The sequence below is a fragment of the Bathycoccus prasinos genome (assembly GCF_002220235.1).
Source record: "Bathycoccus prasinos genomic : Chromosome_2".
Taxonomy (NCBI): domain Eukaryota; kingdom Viridiplantae; phylum Chlorophyta; class Mamiellophyceae; order Mamiellales; family Bathycoccaceae; genus Bathycoccus; species Bathycoccus prasinos.
In genome coordinates, this window is record NC_024007.1 from 671,500 (window position 1) to 698,627 (window position 27,128).

At 49.0% G+C, this 27,128-nt stretch overlaps 17 protein-coding genes across 17 annotated transcripts; 7 read left to right on the forward strand and 10 right to left on the reverse strand.

The window, feature by feature from the left end:
- Positions 1-287: 287 nt before the first annotated feature.
- Positions 288-3,467, forward strand: Bathy02g03590 (hypothetical protein; the record flags this gene model as incomplete). The annotated part of the gene is made up of 1 exon (XM_007514606.1): positions 288-3,467. One exon carries the CDS (start codon positions 288-290, stop codon positions 3,465-3,467), a length of 3,180 nt encoding a protein of 1,059 aa, XP_007514668.1.
- Positions 3,468-3,565: 98 nt separating this feature from the next.
- Positions 3,566-4,420, reverse strand: Bathy02g03600 (unknown protein; the record flags this gene model as incomplete). Its single annotated transcript, XM_007514594.1, has 1 exon — positions 3,566-4,420. The coding sequence occupies one exon, from the start codon at positions 4,418-4,420 to the stop codon at positions 3,566-3,568; it is 855 nt and encodes a 284-aa protein (XP_007514656.1).
- Positions 4,421-5,327: 907 nt separating this feature from the next.
- Bathy02g03610 lies at positions 5,328-6,257 on the forward strand (the record flags this gene model as incomplete). Its single annotated transcript, XM_007514829.1, has 1 exon — positions 5,328-6,257. The coding sequence occupies one exon, from the start codon at positions 5,328-5,330 to the stop codon at positions 6,255-6,257; it is 930 nt and encodes a 309-aa protein (XP_007514891.1).
- A 169-nt stretch (positions 6,258-6,426) lies between these two features.
- Bathy02g03620 (predicted protein) lies at positions 6,427-7,431 on the forward strand (the record flags this gene model as incomplete). The annotated part of the gene is made up of 1 exon (XM_007514482.1): positions 6,427-7,431. One exon carries the CDS (start codon positions 6,427-6,429, stop codon positions 7,429-7,431), a length of 1,005 nt encoding a protein of 334 aa, XP_007514544.1.
- A 91-nt stretch (positions 7,432-7,522) lies between these two features.
- Bathy02g03630 (predicted protein) lies at positions 7,523-8,131 on the reverse strand (the record flags this gene model as incomplete). Its single annotated transcript, XM_007514645.1, has 1 exon — positions 7,523-8,131. One exon carries the CDS (start codon positions 8,129-8,131, stop codon positions 7,523-7,525), a length of 609 nt encoding a protein of 202 aa, XP_007514707.1.
- A 486-nt stretch (positions 8,132-8,617) lies between these two features.
- On the reverse strand, positions 8,618-10,198 carry Bathy02g03640 (predicted protein; the record flags this gene model as incomplete). The annotated part of the gene is made up of 1 exon (XM_007514651.1): positions 8,618-10,198. One exon carries the CDS (start codon positions 10,196-10,198, stop codon positions 8,618-8,620), a length of 1,581 nt encoding a protein of 526 aa, XP_007514713.1.
- Positions 10,199-10,388: 190 nt separating this feature from the next.
- Bathy02g03650 (predicted protein) lies at positions 10,389-11,063 on the forward strand (the record flags this gene model as incomplete). The annotated part of the gene is made up of 1 exon (XM_007514772.1): positions 10,389-11,063. The coding sequence occupies one exon, from the start codon at positions 10,389-10,391 to the stop codon at positions 11,061-11,063; it is 675 nt and encodes a 224-aa protein (XP_007514834.1).
- Positions 11,064-11,160: 97 nt separating this feature from the next.
- Bathy02g03660 (2,3-diketo-5-methylthiopentyl-1-phosphate enolase) lies at positions 11,161-13,059 on the reverse strand (the record flags this gene model as incomplete). The annotated part of the gene is made up of 1 exon (XM_007514575.1): positions 11,161-13,059. The coding sequence occupies one exon, from the start codon at positions 13,057-13,059 to the stop codon at positions 11,161-11,163; it is 1,899 nt and encodes a 632-aa protein (XP_007514637.1).
- A 224-nt stretch (positions 13,060-13,283) lies between these two features.
- Positions 13,284-16,112, reverse strand: Bathy02g03670 (predicted protein; the record flags this gene model as incomplete). Its single annotated transcript, XM_007514878.1, has 1 exon — positions 13,284-16,112. One exon carries the CDS (start codon positions 16,110-16,112, stop codon positions 13,284-13,286), a length of 2,829 nt encoding a protein of 942 aa, XP_007514940.1.
- A 442-nt stretch (positions 16,113-16,554) lies between these two features.
- Bathy02g03680 (predicted protein) lies at positions 16,555-18,051 on the forward strand (the record flags this gene model as incomplete). The annotated part of the gene is made up of 1 exon (XM_007514599.1): positions 16,555-18,051. The coding sequence occupies one exon, from the start codon at positions 16,555-16,557 to the stop codon at positions 18,049-18,051; it is 1,497 nt and encodes a 498-aa protein (XP_007514661.1).
- Positions 18,052-18,111: 60 nt separating this feature from the next.
- Bathy02g03690 (predicted protein) lies at positions 18,112-19,863 on the reverse strand (the record flags this gene model as incomplete). Its single annotated transcript, XM_007514584.1, has 1 exon — positions 18,112-19,863. One exon carries the CDS (start codon positions 19,861-19,863, stop codon positions 18,112-18,114), a length of 1,752 nt encoding a protein of 583 aa, XP_007514646.1.
- A 623-nt stretch (positions 19,864-20,486) lies between these two features.
- On the reverse strand, positions 20,487-20,750 carry Bathy02g03700 (acyl-CoA-binding protein; the record flags this gene model as incomplete). Its single annotated transcript, XM_007514803.1, has 1 exon — positions 20,487-20,750. One exon carries the CDS (start codon positions 20,748-20,750, stop codon positions 20,487-20,489), a length of 264 nt encoding a protein of 87 aa, XP_007514865.1.
- A 129-nt stretch (positions 20,751-20,879) lies between these two features.
- Bathy02g03710 (unknown protein) lies at positions 20,880-21,857 on the forward strand (the record flags this gene model as incomplete). The annotated part of the gene is made up of 1 exon (XM_007514657.1): positions 20,880-21,857. The coding sequence occupies one exon, from the start codon at positions 20,880-20,882 to the stop codon at positions 21,855-21,857; it is 978 nt and encodes a 325-aa protein (XP_007514719.1).
- A 99-nt stretch (positions 21,858-21,956) lies between these two features.
- On the reverse strand, positions 21,957-22,688 carry Bathy02g03720 (predicted protein; the record flags this gene model as incomplete). The annotated part of the gene is made up of 1 exon (XM_007514969.1): positions 21,957-22,688. One exon carries the CDS (start codon positions 22,686-22,688, stop codon positions 21,957-21,959), a length of 732 nt encoding a protein of 243 aa, XP_007515031.1.
- A 319-nt stretch (positions 22,689-23,007) lies between these two features.
- On the forward strand, positions 23,008-24,669 carry Bathy02g03730 (ammonium transporter; the record flags this gene model as incomplete). Its single annotated transcript, XM_007514852.1, has 1 exon — positions 23,008-24,669. One exon carries the CDS (start codon positions 23,008-23,010, stop codon positions 24,667-24,669), a length of 1,662 nt encoding a protein of 553 aa, XP_007514914.1.
- Positions 24,670-24,764: 95 nt separating this feature from the next.
- On the reverse strand, positions 24,765-25,175 carry Bathy02g03740 (predicted protein; the record flags this gene model as incomplete). Its single annotated transcript, XM_007514468.1, has 1 exon — positions 24,765-25,175. The coding sequence occupies one exon, from the start codon at positions 25,173-25,175 to the stop codon at positions 24,765-24,767; it is 411 nt and encodes a 136-aa protein (XP_007514530.1).
- Positions 25,176-25,319: 144 nt separating this feature from the next.
- On the reverse strand, positions 25,320-26,984 carry Bathy02g03750 (predicted protein; the record flags this gene model as incomplete). Its single annotated transcript, XM_007514665.1, has 1 exon — positions 25,320-26,984. One exon carries the CDS (start codon positions 26,982-26,984, stop codon positions 25,320-25,322), a length of 1,665 nt encoding a protein of 554 aa, XP_007514727.1.
- Between the last annotated feature and the right edge of the window lie 144 nt (positions 26,985-27,128).

Sequence of the window (27,128 nt, forward strand, 5' to 3'; positions counted from 1 at the left end):
CTTCGTTGAATTCTTCGTCGCTTTTATCGCGACGAAGAGGACGAAGACGTGATGATTTTTCCCGCAACCATCATCGCTTTGTGAAGACGACGGCTTCTTCTTCTTTTTCTCCGGCTTCTTCTTCTTCTTTCGTCGTCTCCAGTTTTGCAGTTCATGGGTGCAAAACGAAGCACTTTCGCCGCCGCGGTCAAACGACGGTGATCGTCAGAAACAGCGCGAGCAACGCTCCACCTACGCCGACGAAATCGACGAGTGGGGGAGCGCTTCTGGAAGATGTGCTCAACAAAATGTATTTTCCCGCCAAAAATTTCATCGGAAAGTATCAAACGATGTTTAAGTTTTTAGGCGTGTTCCTTTGCTGCGCGATGGCAGACGTCACGTTTCTGGTGATGTTTGGCAGTCAAACGGCGTCGTCGGTGAAAGCAGGGATGGAGTGGACGCGATGGGTTGGAACGCCTTTGTCGGCATTTGCGCGCGCGGCGGCGGCGAGCGCTTTAGCCGGATACGCCTCGAGCGTCTGGAAGAAGGATCACGCGTTTTCGAGCAACACGATGCATTCGTACGCGTTGGCGTGCGCGACGTACGCGATGGCGAGCATTTTAGTTGTTGTTGTTCTTCAAGCCGGGAAAGTGAGTTATGGCTTAGCGAGTCCGTGGCAGTTGGTTGGAGCGATCGGTGGGATCGCCGCGGTGACTGGGTTTTTTACCGCCGTGGCGTTTGTGCAAAACGTGATGAGAAGCGCAGCGAAAGCCGGGAGAGACTCGTTGAATAACGAAGCGTTGAGCGCGTCCGTGGATTTTGCCTCTGCGGTAGGAACGATTAAGAAAGCCATGGCGAGAGAGTTTGAGAAAGAAATGACCCGATCCGTGGAGAAGATTGAAAAAGAGATGCGAAAAGCGTTGGAGGAGAAGAAGAGGGCGGAGGAGAAGTTGGCGAAAATTATCAACGAACGCTCGGCGGAGATGCAAAAGATGAACGCGAGAATCGATCAAGCGATTGAAGGAAGAGCATCGGGGAGAGAACAGGGCGCAACGGAAGCTTTGGAATCGTCCTCGTCGTCGCAAAAAATGAAAGCGGAGAACGAAGAAGAGGTGAAGAGTTTGCGGGAGGAGATGGCGAGGATGAGGGCGACGTACGAATCGGCGATGAACGCGGCGCAAAGAGAGTTTACAGAAGCGTTGGAGAAGGAAAGAAATTTAAGCGCGGAGAAAATTGAGAGCTGGGAAAAAGAACAAACGACACCACCACCAGTCGTGCTTTCTTCTTCTTCTGAACCAGAAAGAGGAATGATGAGCGAAGAAGACGTCGTCGCCATGGTGTCCAAGTTGCAAGAAGAAAAAGATCGAGAGATTCAAAAAGTGGTCCAAGCGTTGCTTTCAGAAAATCTCGCCCGAGAGGCGTCTTTGCGGTACGACAACAAAGTGCAGAAAGCGACGAGCGAGTCTGCATTAGTTGCCGCCCAAAACCAAATAGAAATCGAATTGAGTGCGTATCGATCGCAAATCGAATCGTACGAGCAAAGGAGTAAATTCCAAGCGGCTGAACGAGACGCGTTGTATCGACTTCAATCGCACGAGTTTGCAAAAACCTCGAAGCGCGACCGGGAGTATACCAAAGCCGAAGCCGAAGACGCGGTCAAGGTACTATACGACGTCATCGCTGATTTAAAAGAGGAACAGTTGGACATCGTTGCCGCGTTGCAAGCAGAGAATGTGGACGCGATCGCGGAGGTATTACACGAAAGAGATGCCGCGGTATCGGCGATTGAAAAGGAGTTGAAGACGATGAAGGCGACGTATGAAAGTTCGTTGGCAGCGGCGCAAGAATACTTTAAAGCGTCATCGGCAACGAGTTCAGCCGTAGATGCAGAAGCATCCAAGATGCTCGAAGACGCGAGGAAGGAGTTGATCATGGCAAAGGCGGAACGAAATGCGTTGTATAAGACGTTACAAAGTGAATTCAGGAAAGATAAAGACTCGAAGACCGAGGACGAGGCGAACGCCAAAGTTGCCGCTTTAGAAGCACGGATCGAAGCGTTGACGAAATATAGTACCAACGACAAACGCGCGTTGCGCGATTTATTCCTATCTGAAGTCGCAAAAGCGAAGAAGATTGGCTCGGAGCAAACGAAACCGATCGAAGAGGCTTTAAGAATGGCCAAAGCAGAGCGAGACGCCTTGTATCGATTAGCGCAGCGAGAAAGTTTGAAGTTGAATCATCAAACGGAAATGGCTGCTTCGGATTTAGAATCGTGGGAGAGAGAGTTGGAGTCGATCGGTGTAGAACTTAGGACGAAAACGGCGACGTTGGAAAGCGCGTTGAACGCGAGTCAACAGAGTTTAACGCAAACCGCATCGGAGTGGTCTTTGCGCCAAAAAGATATCGCCGAATCGTTGGAGAAGGCAAACAAGAGTTTAGAAATGGCAAAAAGTGAACGGAACGCGTTGTATAGGCTGGCAACAAACGAAAGCATGAAAAACTCGGAGCGTCTTTCAAAAGTAAACGCGGTTGACGGCAGGTTCACCGCGGAAATGGAGCGGCTTCAAGGCGAATTGTTGGCGATGAAGAACAACTCCGCGCAAAAGGACGAAAAGACGAGAGCGCAGATGGACAATTTGAAGAAGCAAAACGAGAGCGATGTTTTATTGGCAAAACGAGAAACCGAAAAAGCGAGAGAGGATGTTAAGCAACAAATAGCTGCGATCGAACAAAAACACGCGAAAGAGTTGGAAAATGCGAAAGAGTCTGCGAAGAACGCGGATGCGATTTTGGTGGCGAAAGTTGCTCGGGTGCAACAAGAGACGGAAGCGTTGAAAAAGCACCAGCAAGAAAACGTGAAAAAGTTGGAAGAACAGCATAAAAAAGCGTTGGAAGAAGCGAAAGACGCGTCAAACTCTTCCTCTGCGATATTAGTCGAAAACGTAGCCGCGTTACAGAAGCAAATCAACGACTCGAAAGACGCGCAAAAACTCGAGATGGAGAAGATGATACAAACGAAAGACGCTTTAGTCAAGGACAAGGAGCAACTGAGTAAAGCGGTGGAAAAATTAGAAGCAGACGCGGAAAAGATGAAGGACGTGATCAGTCGACACGGCGAGGAGCTCACTCAAGCGAAGAAACAGTCCGTCCAGGACGTTCGCAAAGAGCTCCAAGACGCCATGGAGAAGGCGAAGAAAACCGCCTCCATGATTGAAAAGATAAAAAACGATAGCGAAGGCAGAATCGTGGAAGCTCGTCGCGCGGCGATTGCGGAGTACGAAAAGTTAGCGATGGAAGAAGCGAGAATTGCGAGAGAAGCATTCACGAAGGAAATCAACGCCACGACTGAAGAGCTGGAACGACGCGCGAAGCAGTTTGTGGAAGCCGAGAAGATTTTGAAGGAATCGAGCGAAGCGAAGAAGTATTTGAGGGACGTTTTGAAAGACGACGAAGAGAAATTATCCAAGTTGCCGAAGTGGTTGAGTTAATTTAATCAATCTTAATATATAATATGCTGTATATTTTTTGCTTCTTCTTTATTATTATTAAAATACGATGTATGTATATGGTACAAAAGAGGTTTTAATTAAAAGCTTCCCAACAAGCTCATCGCGCGGTTTCTGCCTCCCGTCCTGCCCAATCGAGGACTCGCGTTCATTTCTAAGTGCATTCTTCTCGCCAACTCTTCGTCCGTCAACGGTTTCTCTTCCTCTGGTTCTTCTTCTTCTCTTTTATTCGCCTCAAAATTCTCGTTGTCTGAATCGCTTGTCAAACCGCTTTTATTGTTAGTGGTCGTTGTATTCAACAACGCTCCTCTGTCAACGGATGCTTTCGTATCGATGCTCAAGGAGCTTTGCGATTTTTTCTGCGACGCCGTCAACGATCTCGGTTTCTTCGGCGTCTTTGGCTTTTCATTATTATGCGTTGCAACGGTAGCACCAGAATCGTTCGAGCTGTTATCGTTGTTGTTGTTGTTATTCTCTTTTACTTTCTTCTGTTTCTTCACCGGCGTGGAAACTGGAGTGGAGTTCAACGATTGCTCTTTGTTTTTCCTCTTCTTTTCCTGCGCTTCTTTCGCCACGCGCTCGGCGTGTTCCTGTTTCCTCCTCGCGTTCTGTTTCTTCTGTTCCGCGATTTTTCGCATCTCTTTCGCTCGTTCTTCTTTCTCTTCCATTTCTTTCCTCGCTTCTTTCATCAACTCTTCTCTCGATTTCACGTTCTCCGCGCCCGCCGCGTACCTTCGCAATAAATCCCCCAAATCGAGTAACGAAATATCGACGTAATTTTTCCCTTGCGTGTATTGTTTGTCCAAAATTCGGTGTTTTTTCGAGCCGAGATCGAACGAACACTTGAACTTTTGTTCGTATCTTTTTTTGATCGGTAAGTGCGCGGTCGCGATCTGCACGGAATCTATTTCGTTGTTCCCGTTGGTGAAATGCATCATCGTTTGTGTCATTTCTTACTCTTCTTCTCGAGCTTCTTTTTGTGTTAAATTTTCGGGAGAATGATTACGCAAAAGAGAGAAAATTGGCGGCCGCCTTCCCTTCTTCCCTTCGACAAAAAAAAAGAATCTCTCTCTGTCTTCTTCTTCTTCTTCTTTTCGAAGAAGAAACTCTCACGCGATAGTGCAGTACGCAGAGGTTGTTAAGCAGCAGCAACAAACTTTGCGTCTTTGAAAGGAACGAACGACTTAAGAGAACAAAAAAAGAGTGCAGCAAAAGCGCGCGTCTTTCTTTAATTCTTCTTTCTGGAAAATTATTGAGCTGACGCGATCCATATTTTACCGCCTTTCATTTACTTTTTAGGGTTTCGAATTTAACAAGTACAAACTTTATAGTTACAAACGTAAACCCTAACTCACTACCTGATAAAATAAAAGCTTGCTCCGAAAGGAGTATCAAAAGTGTTACTTGAAACAGCTGGAGGTTTGATTCTCACAGAAGTAATTGAGCGAGAGAACTAACCTCCTTTAATTCAGCCTCGGGTAAGAATTAAATGACTTCAAGTAAAGAGAACTTACACTTCTCCCTTTGATAGATTCGATTTCGTAAGTTAAAACTCTAAATCAATAGATGCAAAGACTAATGCACAAATCTAGCGGCTAGCGTATTTAGTCATATAACTCCAACAAGCGCTTGTGGTGTAGTGGTAACACATCAGCTTCCCAATGTTTTTTTTTGTTTTGTTATCTTCTTTGTTGTTGCTACCACCACCCCCGCCGTTTGTGTTCGAGATGGATGAAGAAAAAGAGAAGTCGTTTTTTTGCGAAAAAAAAAAGAAACGTTTGGAAAAAAGAACCGCACACAGACAGCCCCCCCGTTGACTTGACTTGAAGAAGAACAATAAGAATGGGGAAAAAGATATCCGGCGCGCAGAAGAGGAAGAAGAGGAAGGAGAAAGAAGAGCTCGCCGCGAAAATGGAGCGGTTGAAGCTCGGACCGACGCCGCTTTGGACGGGATTGGTGTTGCATCACAAGGATATTTTTGTATCGCATGTGCTTCCGAAATTGAATAGGACAGATCGGTTTTTCTTTAAGAAGGTGAATAGAGAGAGTTGGGGTGTGCTTGCGTACGCCGGGGTAAACGTATCGAAATTAAATTGGGGTATTTACGAATGTTCATCCATTTCGACGTTGGAATGGGTGTGGAATAACATGCCCTGGGGAAAGAAAGATACCAAAGGAGACGTGATAGATCAAGCCTTGTTTTGCGCGGGAGTTGCTGCAACGAACAAACTCGAGTTCCTCAAGTGGGCGAGAGAAGTGAAACAGTGCGAGTGGGATGAAGAGACGATTAAAGTGGCAGCATTTAAAGGTAATCTCGAGATGCTCAAGTACTGCTTCTCTAATGGTTGCCCTTGTGATAAAAAAGAGTCGTGCTTTCAAACTGCGAGTGAAGGACACCTCGACTGTCTTCGATTGCTTTTCGAAAAAGTGAAACCTTCGCGAGGTACGGAAAAAGAAGTAGTAATACAAGCAACATGCTTTGGTCACGTGGAGATCTTGAAATATTTCGTTGAAGAAAGAAAGATATCTGATGAGTTAAAGTTCGCCCTCTTGGTAGCCGCTGCAAAGTATGGCCGCCTCGATTGCCTTCAATACTTAGTCGAAGAGGCGAAAGCGCCTCTTAACAACTTGGAAGGCATCGCTAACGCTCGTTACTTCGAACAACGCGAGTGCGTAAACTACTTGCTCGAAAAAGGGTGCCCAGAACCAACGGACGAAGAATACGCTTGGATCGTCGAGCAAATCGAAAAAATGGAGCGATTGAGATTATAGATAGAGAGAAATACATGGAGAGAGACTTCGAGTGACGCCGCTCGCGAGAGAAAATTTTAGTTCAAAAATGTACCCACATCACAGTTGAGTTTTATTTTGATGCATTTTTACACAAAACAACACATCACAAAACTGTCACGCGTAGAAGAAGAAGAAGAAGAAGACGATAATGGCGTACGGCTACAACGAAGGGCGAGGTCGAGGACGAGGTGGTGGTGGTCGAACGAGTGGTGGACGAGGACGGGGCGGCGGCCGAGGAAGAGGACGAGGACGAGGCAGGAACTCCCCGGCGGCGGCACAAAATCAACAAACGAAGAAACCAACGAAATCGATAAAAAACCAGATGCGAGACGTCCAACGGATGCTCTCGAAGGCGAAAAACATGCCGCAAAAGTTGCGAGAGGAGAAAGAGCAGGAGTTGAAAGATTTAGAAAAAGCGCAGAAGGAAAATCTGCACGCGGAGAAGGAACGGAAATACGCGAAGAAGTACCACCGGGTGAAATTCTTCGAGAGAATAAAAGTGACGAGAAAGATGGAGAAGATTAGTAGAATCAAGGAAGACGAGCGAACGGAGAGAGAGAAGGAACAGTTGAAAACGTTGGAACGGGATTTAGAGTACGTGTTGCATTTTCCGAAACACCGGAAATACGTGTCGCTATTCAACGACGACGAGGACGATGAAGACGCCAAGACGCATAAAAACCGTAGACGAGAACGGTTTCGGAAGGAGATCAAGGAGATTTTGAAAGCGAAAGCGGAGTTGGGAGATGCCAACGAAGGCATCGTGGACGGCGACGATGAGAACGAAAAAGCCCGGACGAACGCTGTGAAGTCGAATGACTTGGATGGGGACGATTTCTTCTTGAATTCTGATGACGACGACGAGGATAGCGACAAAAAGAAGAAGAAGAAGAAGAAAAAGGAGAATGGAAGTGAGAATAGCGGCAGTAGTAGTAGCAGTAGCAGTTCATCGTCAACGTCGTCAGATTCGGATTCAGACGAGAATGTCGATAACAACGAGAAGAATAAACCAGAAATGCCAGTGACGCGCGAACCGATATACATTCCACTCCCGAAAGCGAAACAAAAAGCGACGGAGGAAAAGAAGCGCCCGGCGGATGCGCCATTACGAACGCGAGCCGAAGGTGGTAGAAAGCGAAGGAAAAAGAAGTAATTTGATTCTATACATCTATCGCGCACATATACACAGCTATTATTATTGCTACTACTACTACTACTACTACTACTACTATTAATTTATATCTTCAATCGCTCGCTTTCCAAACCGCCATCGAGTGTATGCTCGCGCCGGCGTTTTCCCAATCCAAAGCGTTAAAAGATATCTTAATCCCAAGCATCTCGTACACGATGAATATTTGCACGCCAGTGCCGCCTTTACTCGTCGGTTCGCCTAATTTACCGACCACGTCCTTCGCGGTATCCTCCTCGAAATCGATACCAAAAGGCAACGAAGGCATTTTTCCTCCTTTTCCTCCTCCTCGAAAAGGAACAAAATCCGTTTTCGTTTCGTTGTACAGATGCACACAATCCACGCTCTCGCGGAGAAACTCCACGCTGAAACCGAGATCGGCGTAGTTTTCGTACAAAATCTCGCCGTTTTGAAACGATTTTTCGCTCGTCGGGTTTCCGCCTTTTCTTCCACCGTTTGCGGTACCTCTCCACCGTTCGATGGTTTCTCTCGCCTCTGCTTTGTTTTTCCCGAGCAACAGCGTCCCCACGGATGATGATGAGAACAGGTCCTCCTCTTCTTCCGCGCGCGCGTTGATTATCGCGCTGGTTTTGGCGCCACCTTTTTCGTCCTCGTTCTGTCTCTCTTCTTCTTCTTTTTCTGGACGCGTCGTCGTCGTCGCCATCCCGCTTTTTATGGCGAGGCAGTCCCTCTTAACGACTTTTTATCCATTTCTCTTCACACAATCATCACACGTTTTGCACGCGACGACACGCATCATCGAGGCGCAGCGGGAGCAGGGGCAGGAGCAACAGCAGCAGCAGCGGTCCGCGACGCTTCTTTTTTAAAAGCGCCTCGACGATGAAGCAACCCCAGAATCAGAGGAGTTCTCCTCTGAACTGTGAAATCGTCGCCGTCGATGGTCGATATTTTCGAAAGCAATCAATCGATTCCTCCGAGCAAGGAACGTATTTGCGAGAGAAGAAGGAAGCGCGAGAGAACGCGAGGACGTTCGCGGCAGACGATAAAGGATGGCGGAACGATGCGGTGCTGAGAAAAAGAAGAGAGGAGGACGAGGAGGAGGATAAGAGTAACGGGGAAGACGACTTTGATGGTACGTCGTGATGTATATGAAACGTGTGTGTGGTGTGGAAATATATGACGTGTGATATTACAAGAGCGAATCGGCTTTCTTGGTTGGGTCGTCGGATAACTTTTTCCAAGCGTTCATGTTGAGTATCGTCGGGAAGACAATCATAGAATACGCGAGGAGCACGGATGGTTCGAACGGAAAGTCGACGAAGAGAGAACCCCATTTGACCAGAGCGGAGACTAAAGTGGAGACGAGCGCGAGCTTGAGGAGAAGGAACGCGTCGTCGGTTTCGAGGAAGGATGTCCCGGCAGATGGGGTTTGTAACGCTTTTGTTCCGGCGAGGACGGAGACCGCGTCGGCGTCGTCGGCGTCGTCGGAAGAGATACCTAATCGTTTGCCTTCTTGGTACATGCGATAGGCCGCGATGCCCATGGTGGCGTTACCGATACACGTTAAACCGGCTTGTAACGCGACCACGGAATTGAGAGCCGGGGAGTTGTAGAAGACGTGGAACGTGCACGCAGCTAAACCAGAAGCGTGGGAGGTAACCATACCCCACGTCAACCCTTTGTAACTCGGGCGTTTCTTTACGTCCGCGTAGTTCCAGATTAACGACATGGCGACGAGCCATTCAATCAACGAGGAAGCGTGGATGACCCAAGTTGGTAACGACAACGCGTTCCCTGGTTCGCCGTGTTTGGCGGACGCGATGAGGGAGGAGACGACACTGCCATCCGCAACATCCGCGATGGAATCCGTCGTCGCCGCGACGGCATCTGGAGAGGACGAAGAGACGAGCGCGGCGGCACCGACGACGAGCAACGTTAACCCTGCTAACGAGAACGTGCTGTTGATGTTTATCCTGTTGTCAGTACTACCGCCGTCGTCGTTCTCACTCCTCGCATCTCCCATACTTTTCCCGGTGCTATTTTCGCTATTAACGACAACACTATCAACGCTACGAAGAGTCGTCGTCGCCGTCGTCGTCAAATCTTTTTCTCGTTTCTCCTTCGCCTCTCTCTCGGCATCTCTCAAACCTTCTCGCATCCCCAGCACGATCAACAAGTTCGTAATCGTCAACAAACTCTCCGCACCGCCGTGCAACCAATCCACGTTTGCTAAAATATCCGAGTAGTGCACCTTGGCATAAATCCCAGCCGGTATCGTCGCAAAGACAAACACGAGTAAAAACTTGAACCCGAACAAAGCTCGCTTCGGAAACGCGGTCTCTGGTTTCCCAAGAAAGAAGAGAAAGAACAGGTACGGGAACAGAGAAGCCGCGAATAAGTTCGCCTCTAACGTCGTGTACTCCGCGTCCGTCACTCCCCACGGGTCCACGAACGCTTCCGTTTTGCGCTTCATTCGTCCTCCTCCTCGTCGTCGTCTACCAACAACAGCAGCAGCAGCAGAAGCAGAAACAGCACTTTGGTGAGTGCTCGTCGTAAACGCAAACGTTGCACGTTCTCTCAATTCGAACGACGAGGATACGACTCTCGACGCGGCAACCGCGACGACTGGCTTTATGAACGTCTCTCCTCTTCTTCGTATTCTTCTGCTCTCGTTATTGTTATTCTTCTTCCGTCTTTCTAATCCAATCGGGTTTCCAGATAACGAACCATGAAACGCGCTTTGGTATTGCACAGGTACACACGCAGCCATTATTTACTTTCGTAATATATACACACACACGCGCACACGCAGGCAGAGACAGACAGGTGCTCTCTGTCTCCTCGTCAAAGCGCGTTGTCTTGTTCGTTTGAGAAGGTTTTAGTCGCGTTTTTAGATACGTTTTTTCCCGAAAAGTGCTTCACTCTTTTCCCGACGTCTGTCTCTGCGCGTGCACACAAAAATGAGCGGCTTCCTCATCGCGTCGTCGTCTGCGTCTGCGTCTGTGTTTCGTTCTGAAAAGAGCGGCGTTATTCGATCGAGATCTTCCGCGTTTGCTTCTTCCTCTTCTCCTTCTTCTCTTGGGAAAAAAGCAGCCACATTTTGCACTCTTCGATCTCTTCCGTCGTCGTCGTCGTCGTTCCGGTGTCGTCGTCGAGTTTCCGTCGGCGTCCGCGGTTCCTCCTTCGACGAGAACGAGAAGACCGGCCTCGACGAACAACAACAAGAAGAAGAACAACAACCGCGCGAATTCGACACTTTGAAAGAGCTGGAAAAAGACGTGCTCGCGTTCCAAGCGCAAGACTTGTCCAACCCGGAGAAACAGAAGCAACGAGAAAAAGATATGCAAAAAAAGCAGGGCGTGGACGCGTTCAAGGAAGGCGTCGATCAATTCTTACTGTACGATTTCTTCGTCATATTATTCATATTAGCGTGGTTAGTGTTTGGCGTGGGCGTGAGATTAGGGGTGTATAAGCAAGGATTGAGTTACGACGAGCCGGTGTTGGGGACGTGGTTGTTTCTGTGGCCGTTTTTGTTTCAGCCGCTTTTGGGAGTTCACATGTTGGCGACGTTGGTTTCGCCGTTGATCGGGAAGTTGAAGGAGAAAGGGATATTGGGCGAAGATGCTTGGCAGTGAATGATGATTTGGGCACATCTATGTAATGTATACGTATTTACACATCGCGTATTTGCGCGTGGCGTTTCTATTTCAGTTTCTTTTACAAAACTCGGAACTACTTTTTGTTTTCCTCAAACGGACCGTACAAATCTTCTCTTCCGGCTAACTTTAAGAAGCCTCGCGCGTTTTCGGCCAAATCCTTTCCCGCGCCGTAGAGACTTCCGCCTATTAATAGACACAAATTTTCATCACCGAACGCTTGCCGCATGGTTTTGACTCGCTCCATCGTCATGCCACCGCCTGGAGTGAGCACGATTGAAGGCATATTTTCTAAATCGCCGCGCTCGCATCCGGATTTAATTCCTAAACATTCATCTTTACTAAAGCCAAATCGTCCGCCAAATGTTGGGAAGATAGTCATATCGCAGCCTGCGATTCTTGGTAAAACTCCGAGTAAAACTTCGTGCGCAAAGCCTCGGACAGAATTTCTCGTGCCGCCGCCGAGCATGCTTCCTAGAATAGCTGGGTGCGCGATAATCGGCAGCTTGAAGGAATCGTCCGCCGCGAGTTCACGACAGGCATCTAATCCGGTGATACCTGGAATCATTAAGACGGCACCAACGCCTAAATCTTTAGCAGTAAATGCTCTGCGAATGATTAAATGCGCCGGGGCGTTGAGGCAGGGTGCGTAAACGCAACGTCTTCCGGTAATCGAATTGGCTCTTCTCACAGCTTCGGAACATTTCTTAACCCGTTCTTCAAACGGTGCGTACGGTTGGTCTGCTAGTCCGTGGTCGTCTTTGATTACATCGATACCGCCGAGTGCGAATTGATACGCAAATTCTGCTAATTCGTCCGCCGAAGAACCCATAGGCTTCAACGCAGTCATCAAAAGTGGGCCTTTATGAACGCCAAGCATCCTTCGCAAACCTACGGAGCCGAAGCGCGGTCCCGGATAATCTTTTAAGATGCAATGCGGTAGTTTGACGTCTACTACCATGACATCCTCTTTAATCGAGGTGTTGCCAAATATCACGTTTATGAGCTGCGTCAGCTCGTTTCCGGCGCAATCGGAGTGATACGAAACCGTCGCCTCGAACGCATTCTTATTCTTTTCGACGTTGTTCTTGGAAGGGCAATACGCGCGACTTTTCAAACACTTGGATGCTTCGCTCAATTTTTCGCATCTTCCAACGACGTGTTCGCGAATCCAGGTGCCCTCCGGAACGAGCGACTCGGGAAGTTCCACAGTCTGTTCTAAACAAATCTCTAGCGTAATTTTCTTGGCTTCTTCTTCATCTTTTGCTAGTAATAGATATTTCACTTCAAATCGATCGCAGAGTGAATACGACGATGACGATGGTACCGAAGCCGTGTTCGAAGTGGACGTTCGTAAACGTAAACTGTCCAAAACTGGTCTTTCGTGTATGCGCAACTTGTCGTTCAAAGCGATGTTTTTCAACTGCTTCGGCGAAGCCGAAAACATGTCCTCAAATGTCACAGGTAACGGAGGCGCTTCCGGTTTGTTTTCCATGCTGCGATACACGATATTCTCGGCGCTGGTATGCTCTCGTCCAACTGGTGTATTTTGCGGCGTCTGTCCAATTTTTCTCAACGCCGCTGGACTCGCGAGAAACATATCCTCGAACGAGTTCGAGTGCTTCCCAGCGGAAGACGAAAGACCATCGTCGTCGTCCTTGCACGTGCTGATGTCGTCGTAAATCACCCTGGCAATCGAAGGTAACGGAGACGGCAGCGAGGACTGCTCTCTCGATTTCTTCAACTCCGCCGGCGACGCCGAAAACATCGACGCGAAGCGAGAGACGTCTCGAATCTTTCCTTCGCCGTCGTCTGCAACATGTATTGGATATTCCTTTCTCGAAGACGAAGGAGAAGAAGAAATCTTCCGCAAGGAGGAGGGCGACGCGGCGAACATATCGTTAAAACGAGAGGTTAAATTATTCGTGGCGACATCGACGTTGTCGTCGTCGTTAATGTTCTCAGAGGGAGGCATCGCGCGTGTCTCTCTCTTTCGCTCTCTCTCTCGGATGCAAGCGCAAAGGTTTGAGCTTTTAGTGTGAGGCAAAAGTGAATTTTGTTCTTGTGTCTCGCTCGCTCTCGCATATTTAATTAATGTTGCTTTTAATGTTGGTATATAATATTACATGTCTTTTGCCGTATGTGTCTGTGTCAAATGTCTATTGTATAAGTGTACACTCCTCCTCTCTTTTTATTCGTTTATCTTTGTCTTTCTGTGAGGTAAGCGTCCAACGCGCGTTCAAACTCCCGCATGAAAATCGACTCTGCGTTTTCGCCTTCCTCGTCCAAGTCGTTCCAAAAACTGCCGTTGTTTGGAGACTTGTGCACTAACTCACCTCGCTCGGAGCGACAGGCGCAAATTGCAGTGGATGCTGCTTTGGCCACGAGTTTCTCCGCATCGGACATGCGCGTGGGTATGGAGCGCGACATGATGGAGGCGATGTCCGCCGGCGGAATATCCAGTTTAGATGCTTTTTTTAGGAGCATCGTGCTGATTTTCAACACTCTCTCGGAACTGGAGTGGAGTTCGATGTCGTTGTCGCGGAGGTATTCGATGTCCTCCTCCGCGTCGAGGGTCTCGATGTACTCTTTAGTGGATTCCGAGAAGGGTTGTTTCGTTTGCGGCCAAAACTCCCACTCGAAGCAAACGTCCTCCAGGGTGTGCGGGAGCGCGTAGCCGTGATCGATCGGGATCAAGGATACGATTTGGCCCGTAGTTTCGTCTTTTTTCACGAGGATATTTCCAGCGTTGCGATCGGTGTTCGCCAGGCGAATGTCCAGGACTGCAATTTTGTGCACTTCTTCCAAAGGGAACAAACTTGGTCCAAACTCCTCCGCCTCGGCGTCCGCTTTGATAAACTCTTGAATCGAACCCAGCTTTCCGCTGTTTTCGTTTTCTCGCTGAATAATATCGTCGTCGTCGCCGCTGAAAAAGACGTTCTGTTCGCTCAAATTTGCCAAGGAGGTAACTGGAACGCCAGAAAAGCCGTCGTGATCGAGTAAATACGCGGCGACTTCTCGCGCCGCGCCTTCGCCCACACGCGTACCTTTTCGCATGCCTTCACCCGGGGAGCTTTGAATAGCGGTTTCCGTATTGTTTATGTTGTTGAAGTTGTTCATCCAAGAATTTCCTCTTGGGTTGTTCTTTGCGAGTGGTTCTTCGTCTGCTGGTTTAAATACCGCCACAGTTTCGCCGACGGCGGACTTTAAAAAGTACGCGCCGCCCGTACCTCCCGAGGATAACATCGGGTGGACGCCCGCCAGTAATCCTTCTCTGGCCATGTCAAAACTCCCAATCGGTGTGATTGGTTGTTCCGGAGGAGAAACCGAGTCGATGGTCGAGTCTGATGAGCGTAAACTGTGTGAACGCATGTACGATCCACTTTGTTGGTGCGTTTGGTGAAAGCGATCGACCGAGGAACCAAACTGGTGGTTGTTTCCGTTGTAAGATCCCCAAGACAATCTAGGCGATTTTTGGTGGCTGCCGTTTCGGCTGCTACCGCCATCACTGTTGTGACTGTTGTTACTAATATTGATTGATTTTGAGATGGAATCGTATCCAGATCCATATGAACGCGACTCGCCGTTGTTGTTCTTGTTGTTGTTGCGCACGCCCCGAGGAATATTCATTGCGCCGTCGACGCTTTGGCGAACGGGAACGTGTGGTCTGAGTTCCAAAGTCGCACCCGCGCGAACACCGTAGTTGGATAAGGGCCCGTCTTTCAACGCTTTCGCCCCGTAAAACAAATCCAACTGATTTTGTCCTCCGTTATCTCCAGATCGCGCGCCTAAAGAGGAACTAAGCGCGGAAATCTTCCCTCTCAAACTCTCCGCGGTTTCGTCCGCTTTCAGATTCAACTCGACGTCACGCGATCCGTGCATCTTTACCGTGACATTTTGCGCGTCTTTCTTCACGTAAAAATGCAACGTCGTGTTGTGTGTGACGTTTTCGTCCATCAATCGTCTCGAATCCGCCAACTCTCTTCCTTTCAAAAGAACCACCGACTCCAACTCTTCGTCTTCGTTCACGGGCGCTAACTTACTGTTATTCATCGCAGTCGTTTTCGGTGGAGAAGTCGAGTTCTTGCTCCCATTTGTAATCATTTTGTTTCGATTTCGCATCATTTTCATCGTTTCTAACGTGTTCGCTTCTTCGACGTACCTTTTCAAATCCCCGATGGTTTTCGTTTCGTCCAAAGGCAACCAGAAATCTCTCTCGATGACGTTTCCAGTCGCGTTATCCACCCCAACTGCGGCTTTAATGTGGATGTACGATAAATCCGAGAGCTTCACCATCAGTTTCCTGTATTCTTTCGGGTCGTCGAACGTATTGTTTTCTTCTTCTTCCGTATCGTTTTCGTTGCTTTGTTTTTCTTTCTGCGCGGCGTTGCGCAGCACCTCCGCAGGCAACACCAAGTTCACTTTGTTGCCGTCGTCCTCGTCGTCTTCGTCTTCATTGTTTCGTCCATTACTATTACTATTACTACTAAACCTGGACTTGCCTCCTGTGGTAGTGAACATCTTCTCTGGCACTCTCTTAATCCCTTCAGCTTTCGCTCTCAACGTCATGCTCGTCACGATCCCTCGTCCCCGCATCACGTCGATCGGTTCGTTGTTCCCGGTCGCCAACATGACTTTAATATCCGGTTTCCCGATGCGTTTCGAAAGCGACCGAGGCGTCATCAACTCCTCCGTATCCTTCTTATCCACATCTGAACCACCTTTCTTCGGTGTCATCGGTAGCGCCATCACATCAAACTCTTCTTCTTCTTGTTTTTCGTCATCCTCTTCTTTTTCGTTCGTCGTGCCCTCGTTCGTAATCGTCGATGACGAGGCATTCGTCCTCGCGCTGCTGATCCTCAACGCTCTCAACGCTTCCACTTCGTTCCTCGTCGTCCCGCTGCTGTTGTTCACGTTAAAGCCATGCACGCGCTCCGTCGGCTCTTTACTCGCCGAGTTGGTGTTCGAACTACTCGGCGAACGCATGCGCAGTATTTGCGTCGCGTTGTACTCTTCCGTCGTGGTCATTCTGTTTTTCGATCTCTCTCTCTCCTTTTTCCCCGTTTTTTCTCTCTCTCTCTCTATCCTTTTCGCGCGTACGCACACGCTCCCCTTCGCTGCTCCGCGCGCGAACTTTCTCTCGCTCTAAAATCACTCTTTTCTTGCGCTCAAATATACGCTCGACGCCTTTTCACGACACCACGACGCCTCTCGTATTCGCGTCGTCTCGCGTTCTCTCGAGCACAGCAGTGCGCGCGCGCGAAAAAGAATGACGCAGAAAAAAGGAGTTAGTTGGGTGCCTTTTGAGACCACCGGAAAAAAGAGGAAAATTTTCAACTGTTTTTCACTTTTCGCCTAAAAATCTGTTGCGAGACACCTCTTGTTTCAGTTGTTTGGAAACAAGACATCACACAATTTTTTTGTTCTCCCTTTTTCTTTCTGTTGTTCTACTACGCGTTGCCTTTTTAAAATGAGCTCCGCTGCTCACGCGTGCGCTGCTGCTCGGGGGTTTTCGATGGTGGTGTCGTTGAAGGGTGGTGGTAGTGCTGGTGGTGGTACTCGCGGGGGCAAACGCAGGAGCGGATGTCAAAATTTTGGGAAAATGGCATCCTCGATGATTTGGAGCCGCCGTCGCGACGACGATTGGAGACGAGGACGATTCAGACGACGAGGACCACGGCGTGATGTTTTTACTATTCTTCGGGCGAAGAAAGAGGAAGACTTCGTGAAGGAAAACGTGGACAACGCGGCGAAGGTTTTAGATTCCATCATAAAAGAAACCGTGGAACAGATATTCGTGGACGAAGTTTCCGAGGAAGTGTTTGAGGAGGTGGACGAATTGAGCAACGACGACGAATCCGAATCGGCTTCGAAATCGTTCGAGAGAGAAAAAAGACGAAGGAAAGAGATGGAAAAAGAACAAATGCGCGTGAGGATATTAAAATCGGTGGTGAAATCAAAGTTTAACGAGTTAGATGGGACGTTTTTATCCGTGCTAGGGGCGTATATTAAGCAAGCGGAGATGAAAGACGACATGCCGTTGCTCTCGCTTTTGCAAGCGATTAAGGAGGAGACGTTGCAAGCGGTCACGGTTGAGATGCAACCGGAGATGCAGGTGGTACAATTAGTCGCGCGGTTAATGCGAGCGGAAGATAGAGCGGAGGTTTTAAAGATTGCGCATAAAGGCGGTGGACGTGCGAAGTGCTTGAAAGTGTACGATGGGGTAGTCGAAGATCCCACCGCAGAAGAAGAAGAAGGAAAGGACAAAGAGGACGAAACGTCGCGAGAAGATTACGTACCAAAAGCGGACATCGACGAAGTCGAAAGAGCGGCGGCACAGTTGTGCGACGAGATGGAGTTGAGAGAAGTTGTGCCGTCGTGGGATTTGTTGTACCAAATTATTCTGGCGAGAGAATCCGCGAGACAAATGTCTCCCAAATCGGACAAGTTGGGCGTGTACTCCGAGATTGTCGTTTCGGGAGCGTTTGCGCCTTCAGAGTTGCCGAAAGCCGAGGCGGCATTGATTCGGAAACTCGTACAAACCGACGATGCGAATAAACGACGAGAGATGTTGTTCGAAGCCATGGAATCCGCGCGGATTGAAAACGAGAAAGCATCCGAAGAAGCGAGGAAACAACACGAGGAAGGGAAAATTAAACTCACGAAAACCACTCGCGGATTTAACGAAAGAGAAGAAGAAATCACCGACGAAGAGTTGATGCTAAAAGATTTAAGGCCGGGGAGAATGATTGATTGTTTGATCAATTTACGGTGTTCACTTTTAGACGACGAGAGGGTGAAGGAGAGAGGCGAACAGGCAGTCGTTGCGGAGAGAATGGCGGTTATGTATTTCGAAGTGTGCGATCTCGTGTTGAAAAACGCCAACGGCGGCATTCTCCCAACGAATAGAAGTAGTAGTAAAAACAATAGCAGCGCCTCAGGAGGGGGAGCCGCGGGTGCGAGATAGTGTATGCGTGTTAATTCTGATGTGAGCAACGCAATGTAGATATGTGTACAACAATTTATTTTAATTTTCGTCCTCGTCGTCGTCGGTGCTTCGCATCCGAAGCGCGTCGGCGAAACTTTCCTCGGCGATTTTACCCAATTCTGATTCCTCTAAAGAAGACCCGGCTAAGCTGCTAGTGTTGTGTGAGCGTCTAAATCCTTGCATCAATCGATGATTGGCTTCGTTATTCTCCAATCTATCTTTTGATGTTGGCGACGACGGTTCGTTCGCGCTATTACTATTACTCGCGCTATTCACCGCCAATCCAACTTTTGCTAAAACATTCGACACGTCGTGCGCCGACGGCGCTTCTTCAATTTCCTCGGCTTCAAACGATGAGTTACTATTCGATCCCGCTCGTCTGCTTTGTTTACTCCCGAGGGAAGATAAAGCGCTATTCTGTGGCGACAAACTCGGACCACCGCCTTCCTCGTGCTTTTGAAACTCGGAAAGTAATCGAACTGATTTCACTCTCTTCGGCGATATGCCGTGCAAGTTATCCGCCATCGGTTTCTGCTCGTCTTCTGCGACTAAACTTTGTAAATGCGTGAGAACCTCCAACGATAACGACCGTTCAACGGTACCCTTCACTTTCGTTTGGCCTTCGGCTAACTTTTTCGACGCCGGACTTGGTTCCGGCGTCCGACTCTTTGGCGGTTCGTCGCCGAAACAAACGCACACCACGGAGATGTTATCCGCGCTGTGCCGTCTCAACGCTTCGTCGGCTAATTGTTTTGCAGCTATGTTTGGGTCGTTATTTACGAGCAAGGATTTCCGCGCAAAATCTACCGCATTTTGTGACGAAAATACGTCCCATAAACCATCGCACGCTAAAATCAAAAACTCATCGTTCTCGACGTCTATTTCCCACGTATCAATTTCCGGTTCCGCGGTTAACGGCCCAGGCTTACCGGTCTCTTCGTCTCTCTTTAAACCTTCAAAGTGCCAATCCCCAAAGGCTCGACTGACGCCTAATAAACCGTTGACGTATCCATCCTCGATAAAGCCGCCCGCTTTCTTTATCCTTTCTTCCTCGTCCTTGGAGGAAGGTTTTTGGTCGCGAGTCAAATCGTGCGCTATTCCGCTTCTGCTCACCACACACCTGGAATCTCCGGCGTTGGCGACGATTAACTTACCATCGAATAAACACGCGGTACACGCGGTCGATCCACTCGTCTCCATATCCTCCTCGTTCTCATCGTCTTCCAAAAACCCATCTTTCCTCTTCGGCGTCTTGTGCCTCGTCGCTTCGTAAAAATCCAAATCCGTTCGCACGTAAGCTTCGATCAACGCTTTATCCACGTCTCCTCTCTGGAAGTTCGGATCGTTCAAAACGTTTTCCACCAAGTGCTCTTTCAAATACAGCGCGGCCCCAGTCCCTCCGTGACCATCAAAAACGCCATAAAAAGACACCAACTCTTCTGAATTCGCCACCGTCCTGTTTTCAATCACCACCGTCGCGTCTTCCATAAACTCTCTCACGCCGAGTTCCGCGTGCTCGCCCGAACGCAAGTTCGGCGTCGAAGGGCGACTGGACGAAGATTTCGCGCTCTGTCCGCCAGGCGTGGACGATCTCGGGGGGAAATGACTGTGATTCGTATTACCGGCGTAATTTTGATGTTGTCGTTGTTGTTCGTCCTCGTCGTCGTTTTCGACAACAATTCCTTCTTCTTCTTCTTCTTCTTTTTCGCTTCTCGTCGCATTCACCCCATCGGTGTCTCCGTCAAACGATGCCGCCTCCCGGGCAAACGGCGATTTCGGAGGTCGGTGCATTCTTTTTCTTCTTTCTCCTCTTCTTCTTTACCTTCTTCTTCTCGTCGTTTACGTCGCGTTCAGAAAACGAGAAGAAGCAGGTAAGTTTTATAGGAAATTGCAATTCCCGAATTCCGCTTTAAAATGTCTCCCTCTTTCTCCTTCTCTCTCGCTCTCAAAAGGTGGTCAAATAGCAAAGAAAAGTACGCGCAACAAGAACAACAACACGCGCGTTTTGTAGCGCAACACAAATGCCTCTGTCTTCTTCTTTTCTTCTCTCAGTGCGTGAGTATATGTGACGCGTCTCGATGACAGAAAGAGAGAGATGAATTTTTTCTGTGGTTTGTTTAATTGAAGGAAAAAAGACACGACATTTGAGAGAGAGAGACGGACGTGTGCGAGCGCGGCGGGATGTTCTCACCATCGTCTCATCGTCTCAGCGAAAAAGCGAGAGTCTTTGCTCGCGTCGAGAAGAAGAGTGTTTGTTGCGTGTGTTTTGTGCGTGTGTTTTTGTGCGAGTTGTGTAGAGCAGCAGCAGCAGCGTGATCGTGATTATCGTCGTCGCGGAATATCTCTCATATCTCTCTCTCTCGAGGACCAGCAGCGCTTTCATCATCATCACTCATCATCACCGAATCATATCTTCAATCGTACTTCTCTTGAATACCTCGCACGACTTCGCAATACTTCTCCATCGCGGTGCCTTTCCCGCTCCCTTCTCTCGATTTCCACGCGTCCCATTTCGCTTTCCCTTTTAAGTCAAACATCCCCGGGCGTTCTGTGTTGCAATCCCCCACCGTGGCTTGTTTGAACCATCCGTACAGTTCGAGCTGTTCGTCGTTCGTGCACTGTTTGTATTTTTTCACGAGCTCCGCGTGGGTTTGGAATTCACTTTCCGTGACTGGCATTATTAGTAGTGGTAGTGCTGTTGTTGTGTTGTTGTCTCGCGTACCGACCGAGCCGAGAGATGACGACTCTCGCGCGTTCTCTGTTTTTATATAAATGAAGTTCCCGCCTTGGGGGAAAAATGAGTTGACATGTCTTCATTCCATCTTCACGCGTTACGAAGCGCGCACAACAACAGCAACAACAACAACAACACCAACAACACGCGCAAAAACGCAAAAAGCGCGAGAGGGGGGTTCAATAACGACGAAAATTTCTTCTCTCTTCCGAGGATGCCACCACCAAAACCACCACCTTCATCATCGTTTCCTCCTCCTCGTCCACCTTTTCAACCGCCTTCAGAACCGAAGTCGCCTCCTCCTTTGATGCCGCGTATGCCGCCGCCGATGATGCCTCCGGCACCGATAGGCACGAATGCCCCGGATTTAGACGTGAACAGCGCGTTCGCGTACGTGGTGTTCACCGTAGCGACCGTGTTTATTATTTTGTACAGCGTATATCTCGCGCTGATACGAGAGGATGAAGAAGAGGAAGACGTTGAAGGAGGAGGAGACAGACGACGAGGCGGAGCGAACATCGACGAGGACGACGAGGACGACGACGAGTACGGTGACAGAGATGATGAAAGCACGAGCACAGTGGCAGCGAAAAGTAGCGCTGTTTTTAGTAAGTTATCGAACGAATTGAAAGAGACGATATCGGTTGGAAACGAACGAGTGAAGAAGAGCGCGAAGCGTATCGCGTCGGCTTGGACGCGACGGGCAGAAAGAAGAGAGACGACGAACACGCCGATGTCGTTTATGGGGGCGTTGTTTGGAGAGAAGAAGAAGAAGAAGAAGAAAAGGCGAGAGGAAAGTTCGTTGCTCGATTCTTCTTCTCTTTCGAGCGATGAAGATGAGGATGAGGAGGATGAAAACGTAGAATCGATGTTGTCGGTAAACGAGGAGGATTTCTTTGAAGAAGAAGAGGACGAGGCGATGTGGGCGCCGTATTTTCATCAAGAAGGAGAACAGTCGAGAAGAGTCGTCGAAGATAACATTCGCATGAGCAACAATAATAGCAGTAGGACTAGAAAAAACAACACTAGTAACCTCCACGGAGGTTTGTAAAAATATAATCACGCGCTGGTAGTACACGGAAAATTTACGCAGAGCGCCGCCTGAACGCCCTGAACGCGCACCCGAAAGACGACGATTTACGACTAAAATTTACATATCTTTAATCTCATCAATCTTTGCAACTTTCCTCATCTCTCGGTGTTCTGTTTTCGGGCACATCATCTCTTGCCAATTCATAGCCACCATCGTCGTTTTACACCTCTTACACTTCGCCCGAACGACCCCTAATGGATTTTCGTTCGTCGCTAAAACCAAACTCCTCCCCTCGCCCATCGCGAGTACTTTACATCGAACCACATCTCCAGGCACGAACGATTCCTCCATTATAACTTTATCTATTTCTGTTTTTCTTACGTCTTGTTGCCTCACGATGCCGCTAAACTCCGTTTTCAAAGGTTTCCCGTCGCACACGAGGACGTCGAACTGCGCCATCTTTTCTCGAATTTTCGTGCACTTCGCAAAGACAACATCGTTCACCTCGGGTAATCGAACGCGCACGTTTTCGTCCTCGATTTCCTCCCGGTTCAAAACTTCCACCACTCTTTTCCTCTTCTTTTTTGTCTTCTTCTTCTTCTTCTCTTCTTCGTCGTTCTCTTCGTCCTCGTCCTCCTCGTCAACCGCCAAAACGTCGTCTTCGAAAACGTCTTTGACATAAATCTCCCCAATTTTGCTCGCTCTTTTGATGCCGTTTTCGTCTTTGTACGCCCCGCTTCCACACTCGATTTCTTCAAAATCTTCTTCAAAATCTTCTTCTCCATCTTTTCCTTCGGGAGAAGAAGAAGAGAGAAGACGAATTCTGTCCCCCGGGAACACCAACACCATCTTTACTCTTAGTGTAGTCTTTTCGTCTTGAGAAATTCTTCTTCTTCTTCTTCTTCTTCTAAAATTTATTTCTCAAAAACATTTGTAACCCTAAATATATAAAAAAAAAGTGTTCCGGGTGCTCAAATTAAAAAAACCCACGTGGCGAAACGAGAGAAACTCTTCTCCTTCGTTCACGTTCGCCAGACATGTAGGTTTTCAAAAGTTCGTTAGAAATAAAAAGAATAAAAGGAGGTTCCGTAATTCACTCGAGAGACACTTTACTCGCGCAGAAAACATACACACGAGACAAACGCACACGTTTAAAATCAACGCGATGATGACGACGATTGCCACCACCACCGTGAACAACAACAGCTTCAAAACTTTCAAAGCGACGAGGACGAATTCAAAACGTTTGTCTTCTTCTTGCATTAAAAATGCATCGTCAAAGTGTCTTTTGGAGAACAGAATTACGATGAGAAAAAGGAATTCAATTCTGTCCAAGACGACGACGACGAGGACGACGAGACTGAATGTCGTTTCCGCGAACAAGTCTTCTTCCTCTTTCGAGCAGGAACAAAATAATTCCGCCGCTGATGTTTTTGTGAGCGAAATGGAGTCGTCTCAAATTGTTTCTTCTCCCAAGAACAAATCGAAGCTCGCTTTGGTGGCCACCACGGCGGCGTTGAGTTTGTCCGCGTTCGCGAAACCGGCAGCCGCGGCAGCCGCGGCGGCGATTGCAGTCAACGCCGGCGATACGGCGTGGATCTTAACGTCCTCCGCGTTGGTCTTGTTCATGACTATTCCAGGATTGGCTGCGTTTTACGCCGGTTTGGTGAAGAGAAAGAACTTGATCACCGTTCTCGGGCAGTGCTTCGCGTTGACGTGCATGATGACTATTATTTGGTTCGTGTGCGGGTACTCGATGTGCTTTTCCACGGCGGGGTTGTTCGGTACCGCGGCGATGAAAGAAGGCGCGACTGGTTTGTCTGCGTTTATTGGCGGCTTGGACAAGATGTTCTTAGCCGGCGTTGGACCGGCGAGCATGCACGAAACCATTCCGGAAATTTTGTGGGTGCTGTACCAGTGCACGTTTGCAATCATCACGCCGGCGTTGATGGTCGGGTCCATGGTTGAGAGAATGAAGTTCAACGCGGTTATGTGGTACTGCGCCTTGTGGTCGTTCGCGGTGTACTTTCCCGCGTGTCACATGGTGTGGGGCGGTGGCGGCGGCTATTTCGCCGATTTGGGCGTCTTGGACTTTGCCGGCGGCATCGTCGTGCACATCACGGCCGGTATCGGCGCGTTGGTAGCGGCTATCAAAGTTGGTAAGAGAAAAGAAATGGAAATGACGGTCGGGAACTTGGTGCTGACGTTTTTGGGTACCGCGATGTTGTGGGTCGGCTGGTTTGGATTTAACGGCGGTTCCGCGTTATCTGCTGGCGCCAACGCCGCGTTCGCGTGCATGGCGACGCAAATCGCCGCGGCCACCGCCGCGGTCACGTGGACATTATGGGACATCAAAGAGTTTGGTAAAGCGTCTGTTTTAGGCACTTGCACTGCCTCTATCGCAGGTTTGGCGACTATCACGCCGATGGCTGGTTTCATCGGCCCGAAAGGCGCCTTTTTAGGCGGCATCGCCGCCGGTATCATCTGCCGCTTCTTCTCCACCACGGTGAAGGAATACTTTGGTTACGACGACGCGTTGGACGTCTTTGGCGTCCACGGCGTCGGCGGTTTCTTGGGCACCATCATGCTCGGTATACTCTGCCACCCAGTCTTGGGCGGCTTCAACGACGTCCCCATGCTCAAACAAACCATCGTCCAAGTCTACGCCGCCGTGGCGACTGCCGTGTACACCGCCGTCGCCTCGTACGCGTGCTTGTTGGTGACTGAAAAAATCACCGACGGTTTGAGAGTCCCGCCGGAAGCGGAAGCGTCCATGCTCGGTTTGGACGAGTACTCGCACAAAGAAAGCGCGTACTCGCCGATGAAATAAACGACAATAATGAGAGATTTATAAATATACATACATATTAAGGTTTTAATACACATCAAAACGCTATCATAATACTACGGTGTTTATGCATCACATCACAAGTAATCCTCCGCTTTCTCGCCTCTCTTTTCGCACTCTTTCTTAAACCGCGCTTGCACCGCACCGTAGTTATTCTTATAAATGTAATCCGCGTTGCCTTCTTTCGTCGAGGTATCTATCCCCCACTCCGACATTTTCTCTCGCGCGATTTTCTCGTTCCCGTCTAACCTGCTCATCCCTAACGTCTGTGGGATTCCCCAAACGACCATGACGCAGAGAAACCCCAACGCGGCTGGGTTTAAATCGAAACCGAGGAGGTCTTGCGTCGCTCGCACTTTTTGGAAATTTCGTCGTCTTCCTCGCGCGGACACGGACGAAGAAGAAGCGCACTTTCGAGTGCTTCCAACGCTCGGAGATGATGAAGAAGAAGGGATAACGGCAGCGCAGAGTGGTGCTGCTGAGGACATCGCGTGTAAGTGTGTGTGCGTCGTGTAAACAGAGTGTATGTGGTTTTATAAAAAGAGTGAAGATATTTCCCGAGAGAGAGAAAGAGAAAAGATACGGGGAGAGTCAAAAGCGCGTATTCTATGGTATCATTATTAGTATTATTCCTAGTTTGCTATTCCTTTACCTTCACTCAAACGCGACTTCACCGCACTCTTTTTATTATCTACAAAACTCGCATCGTTAGTGTTAGTAGTATTGTCGAGGAGCAAAGCGTCTAAATCAACCACCGAGGGCGGTTGGAATAAAATCTCGTACGAGCCGACGTGTCGAATTTTATGTCTCGAGTGGCCGCGGTTGCCGAGGATGAAATCGAAGACGTTCAAGTAGTTGGAGCGGAAGGATTCACGCTTGCGGTCGTAACACATGCATATGGTACCGGCGGCAAACGCGAAGAGGAGGACGTCCAGTCGTTTGTCTTTCCAGGATTTAGGGATGTATCCCCAGGAGAGCATGGAGATGACGACGGATTCCAAGGATTTGTCGAGACAATACGTCGCGAGTTCACCGCGGCGGGATTTTTTTTCTATGAACGTCGCCGCACCAGCGAGTGGGACGCCACAAACTAAGGTCGTTGGCGTGACTTTTTTCGTCAAACGGCCGAGCACGTCCGGACCTTGCCAAGCCAATGCGCAATACACGGTTAAGAACAACGACGACCGCGCGATGCCGGCGAAAAGTTTGCCGAGCAACTTGGGATCTTTCAACAGTTTCTCTCGGTGTAAGAGAATCGCAGGGAAGACGTAAATCGGAACGTGGCTGATGAAAGAGGTTCCCCACGAGTTTTTTACGAACGCGAGAAAATGCTCGATTGGATTCGCATCGTTCATGAAAAACTTCCTGTACACGGCGTCTCTCGAGTATGGGAGTTTTACTCCTCCTCCTCCTCCTCCTCCTCTTTGAATCGCTCTCAACATTTCGTCTTTTTTCGCCGCGCTCAACGACCCAGTTTTATTCAACACAATCGCCGTTCTCTCACAATACTCGCGAAACATCTCTTCCCCTTTGCCTTCTGGATCGTTTTCAGGTAGAAAACACAACTCTCTCAACGCTTCCACCTGCCTTTTCGTCTTGCCGCAGTGTCGATCTAAAAACGCGCCGTACGCGCCTCTCACCGCCTCTGGTTTCAAAATAAAACACCCCAAAATAACTACCGCACTGCCCGTCACCACCGCCACGTCCGCGTGTTCCCAATTCGCCACCCGAAATAAACTTCTGACCCGTTCGTTCTCACTTTTCGCGCCTACCCGACTCATCAACACCAACGCCTTCAGCGAAAGATACGACGCCAACGAATAGTTCGGCTTCGCGCCGGCCAAGAGAAAACTCGGCGACGCCACCACCCCAGATACGAACGCTCGGTACCGTTTCGTCTTCTCCGCGCCAAACTTCCACGCGAGAACTTCGTCCGACGTCACGTACGCGCCCGCGAACGACCCCACGAACACACTAAACTTCACCGCGTCTTCAAACGCCTCTCTCGCTTTCAACTGTTCTCTCGTCGTTTTTCCTCGCAAATATCTCGAGAGCACCGCGAACACGTTCACGCCGCCTTTCAGGGTCAACCCGGTGAACGCGCCTCGCTTGATGCTCTTCGTAATTCTCTTCCGCGCTCGAGTTTTCTCCTCTTCTTCTTCTTCTCCTCCTCTTCTTCTCGACGCGTAAAATCTCTCCTTCTGTTCCAATTTGTACGTTTCGTGTTGCTCGTCGTTTCCCATCAGAGACGCACTTTTCGGCGGTTTACCGCCGCCGAATAGTACTCCTTTTCCCATTCTTTCGAAAAATACGCGCGTTTTCTTCTGATGTTGGTGGTGTTGTCGTTGTCGTCGTCGCGCGCGCGCGTGCACGTCTTTAAAAGTGGAGAAAAAACGTATCTAAACTTAAAGAGAGTTCGTTATAAAAAGTTCTCTCCACGC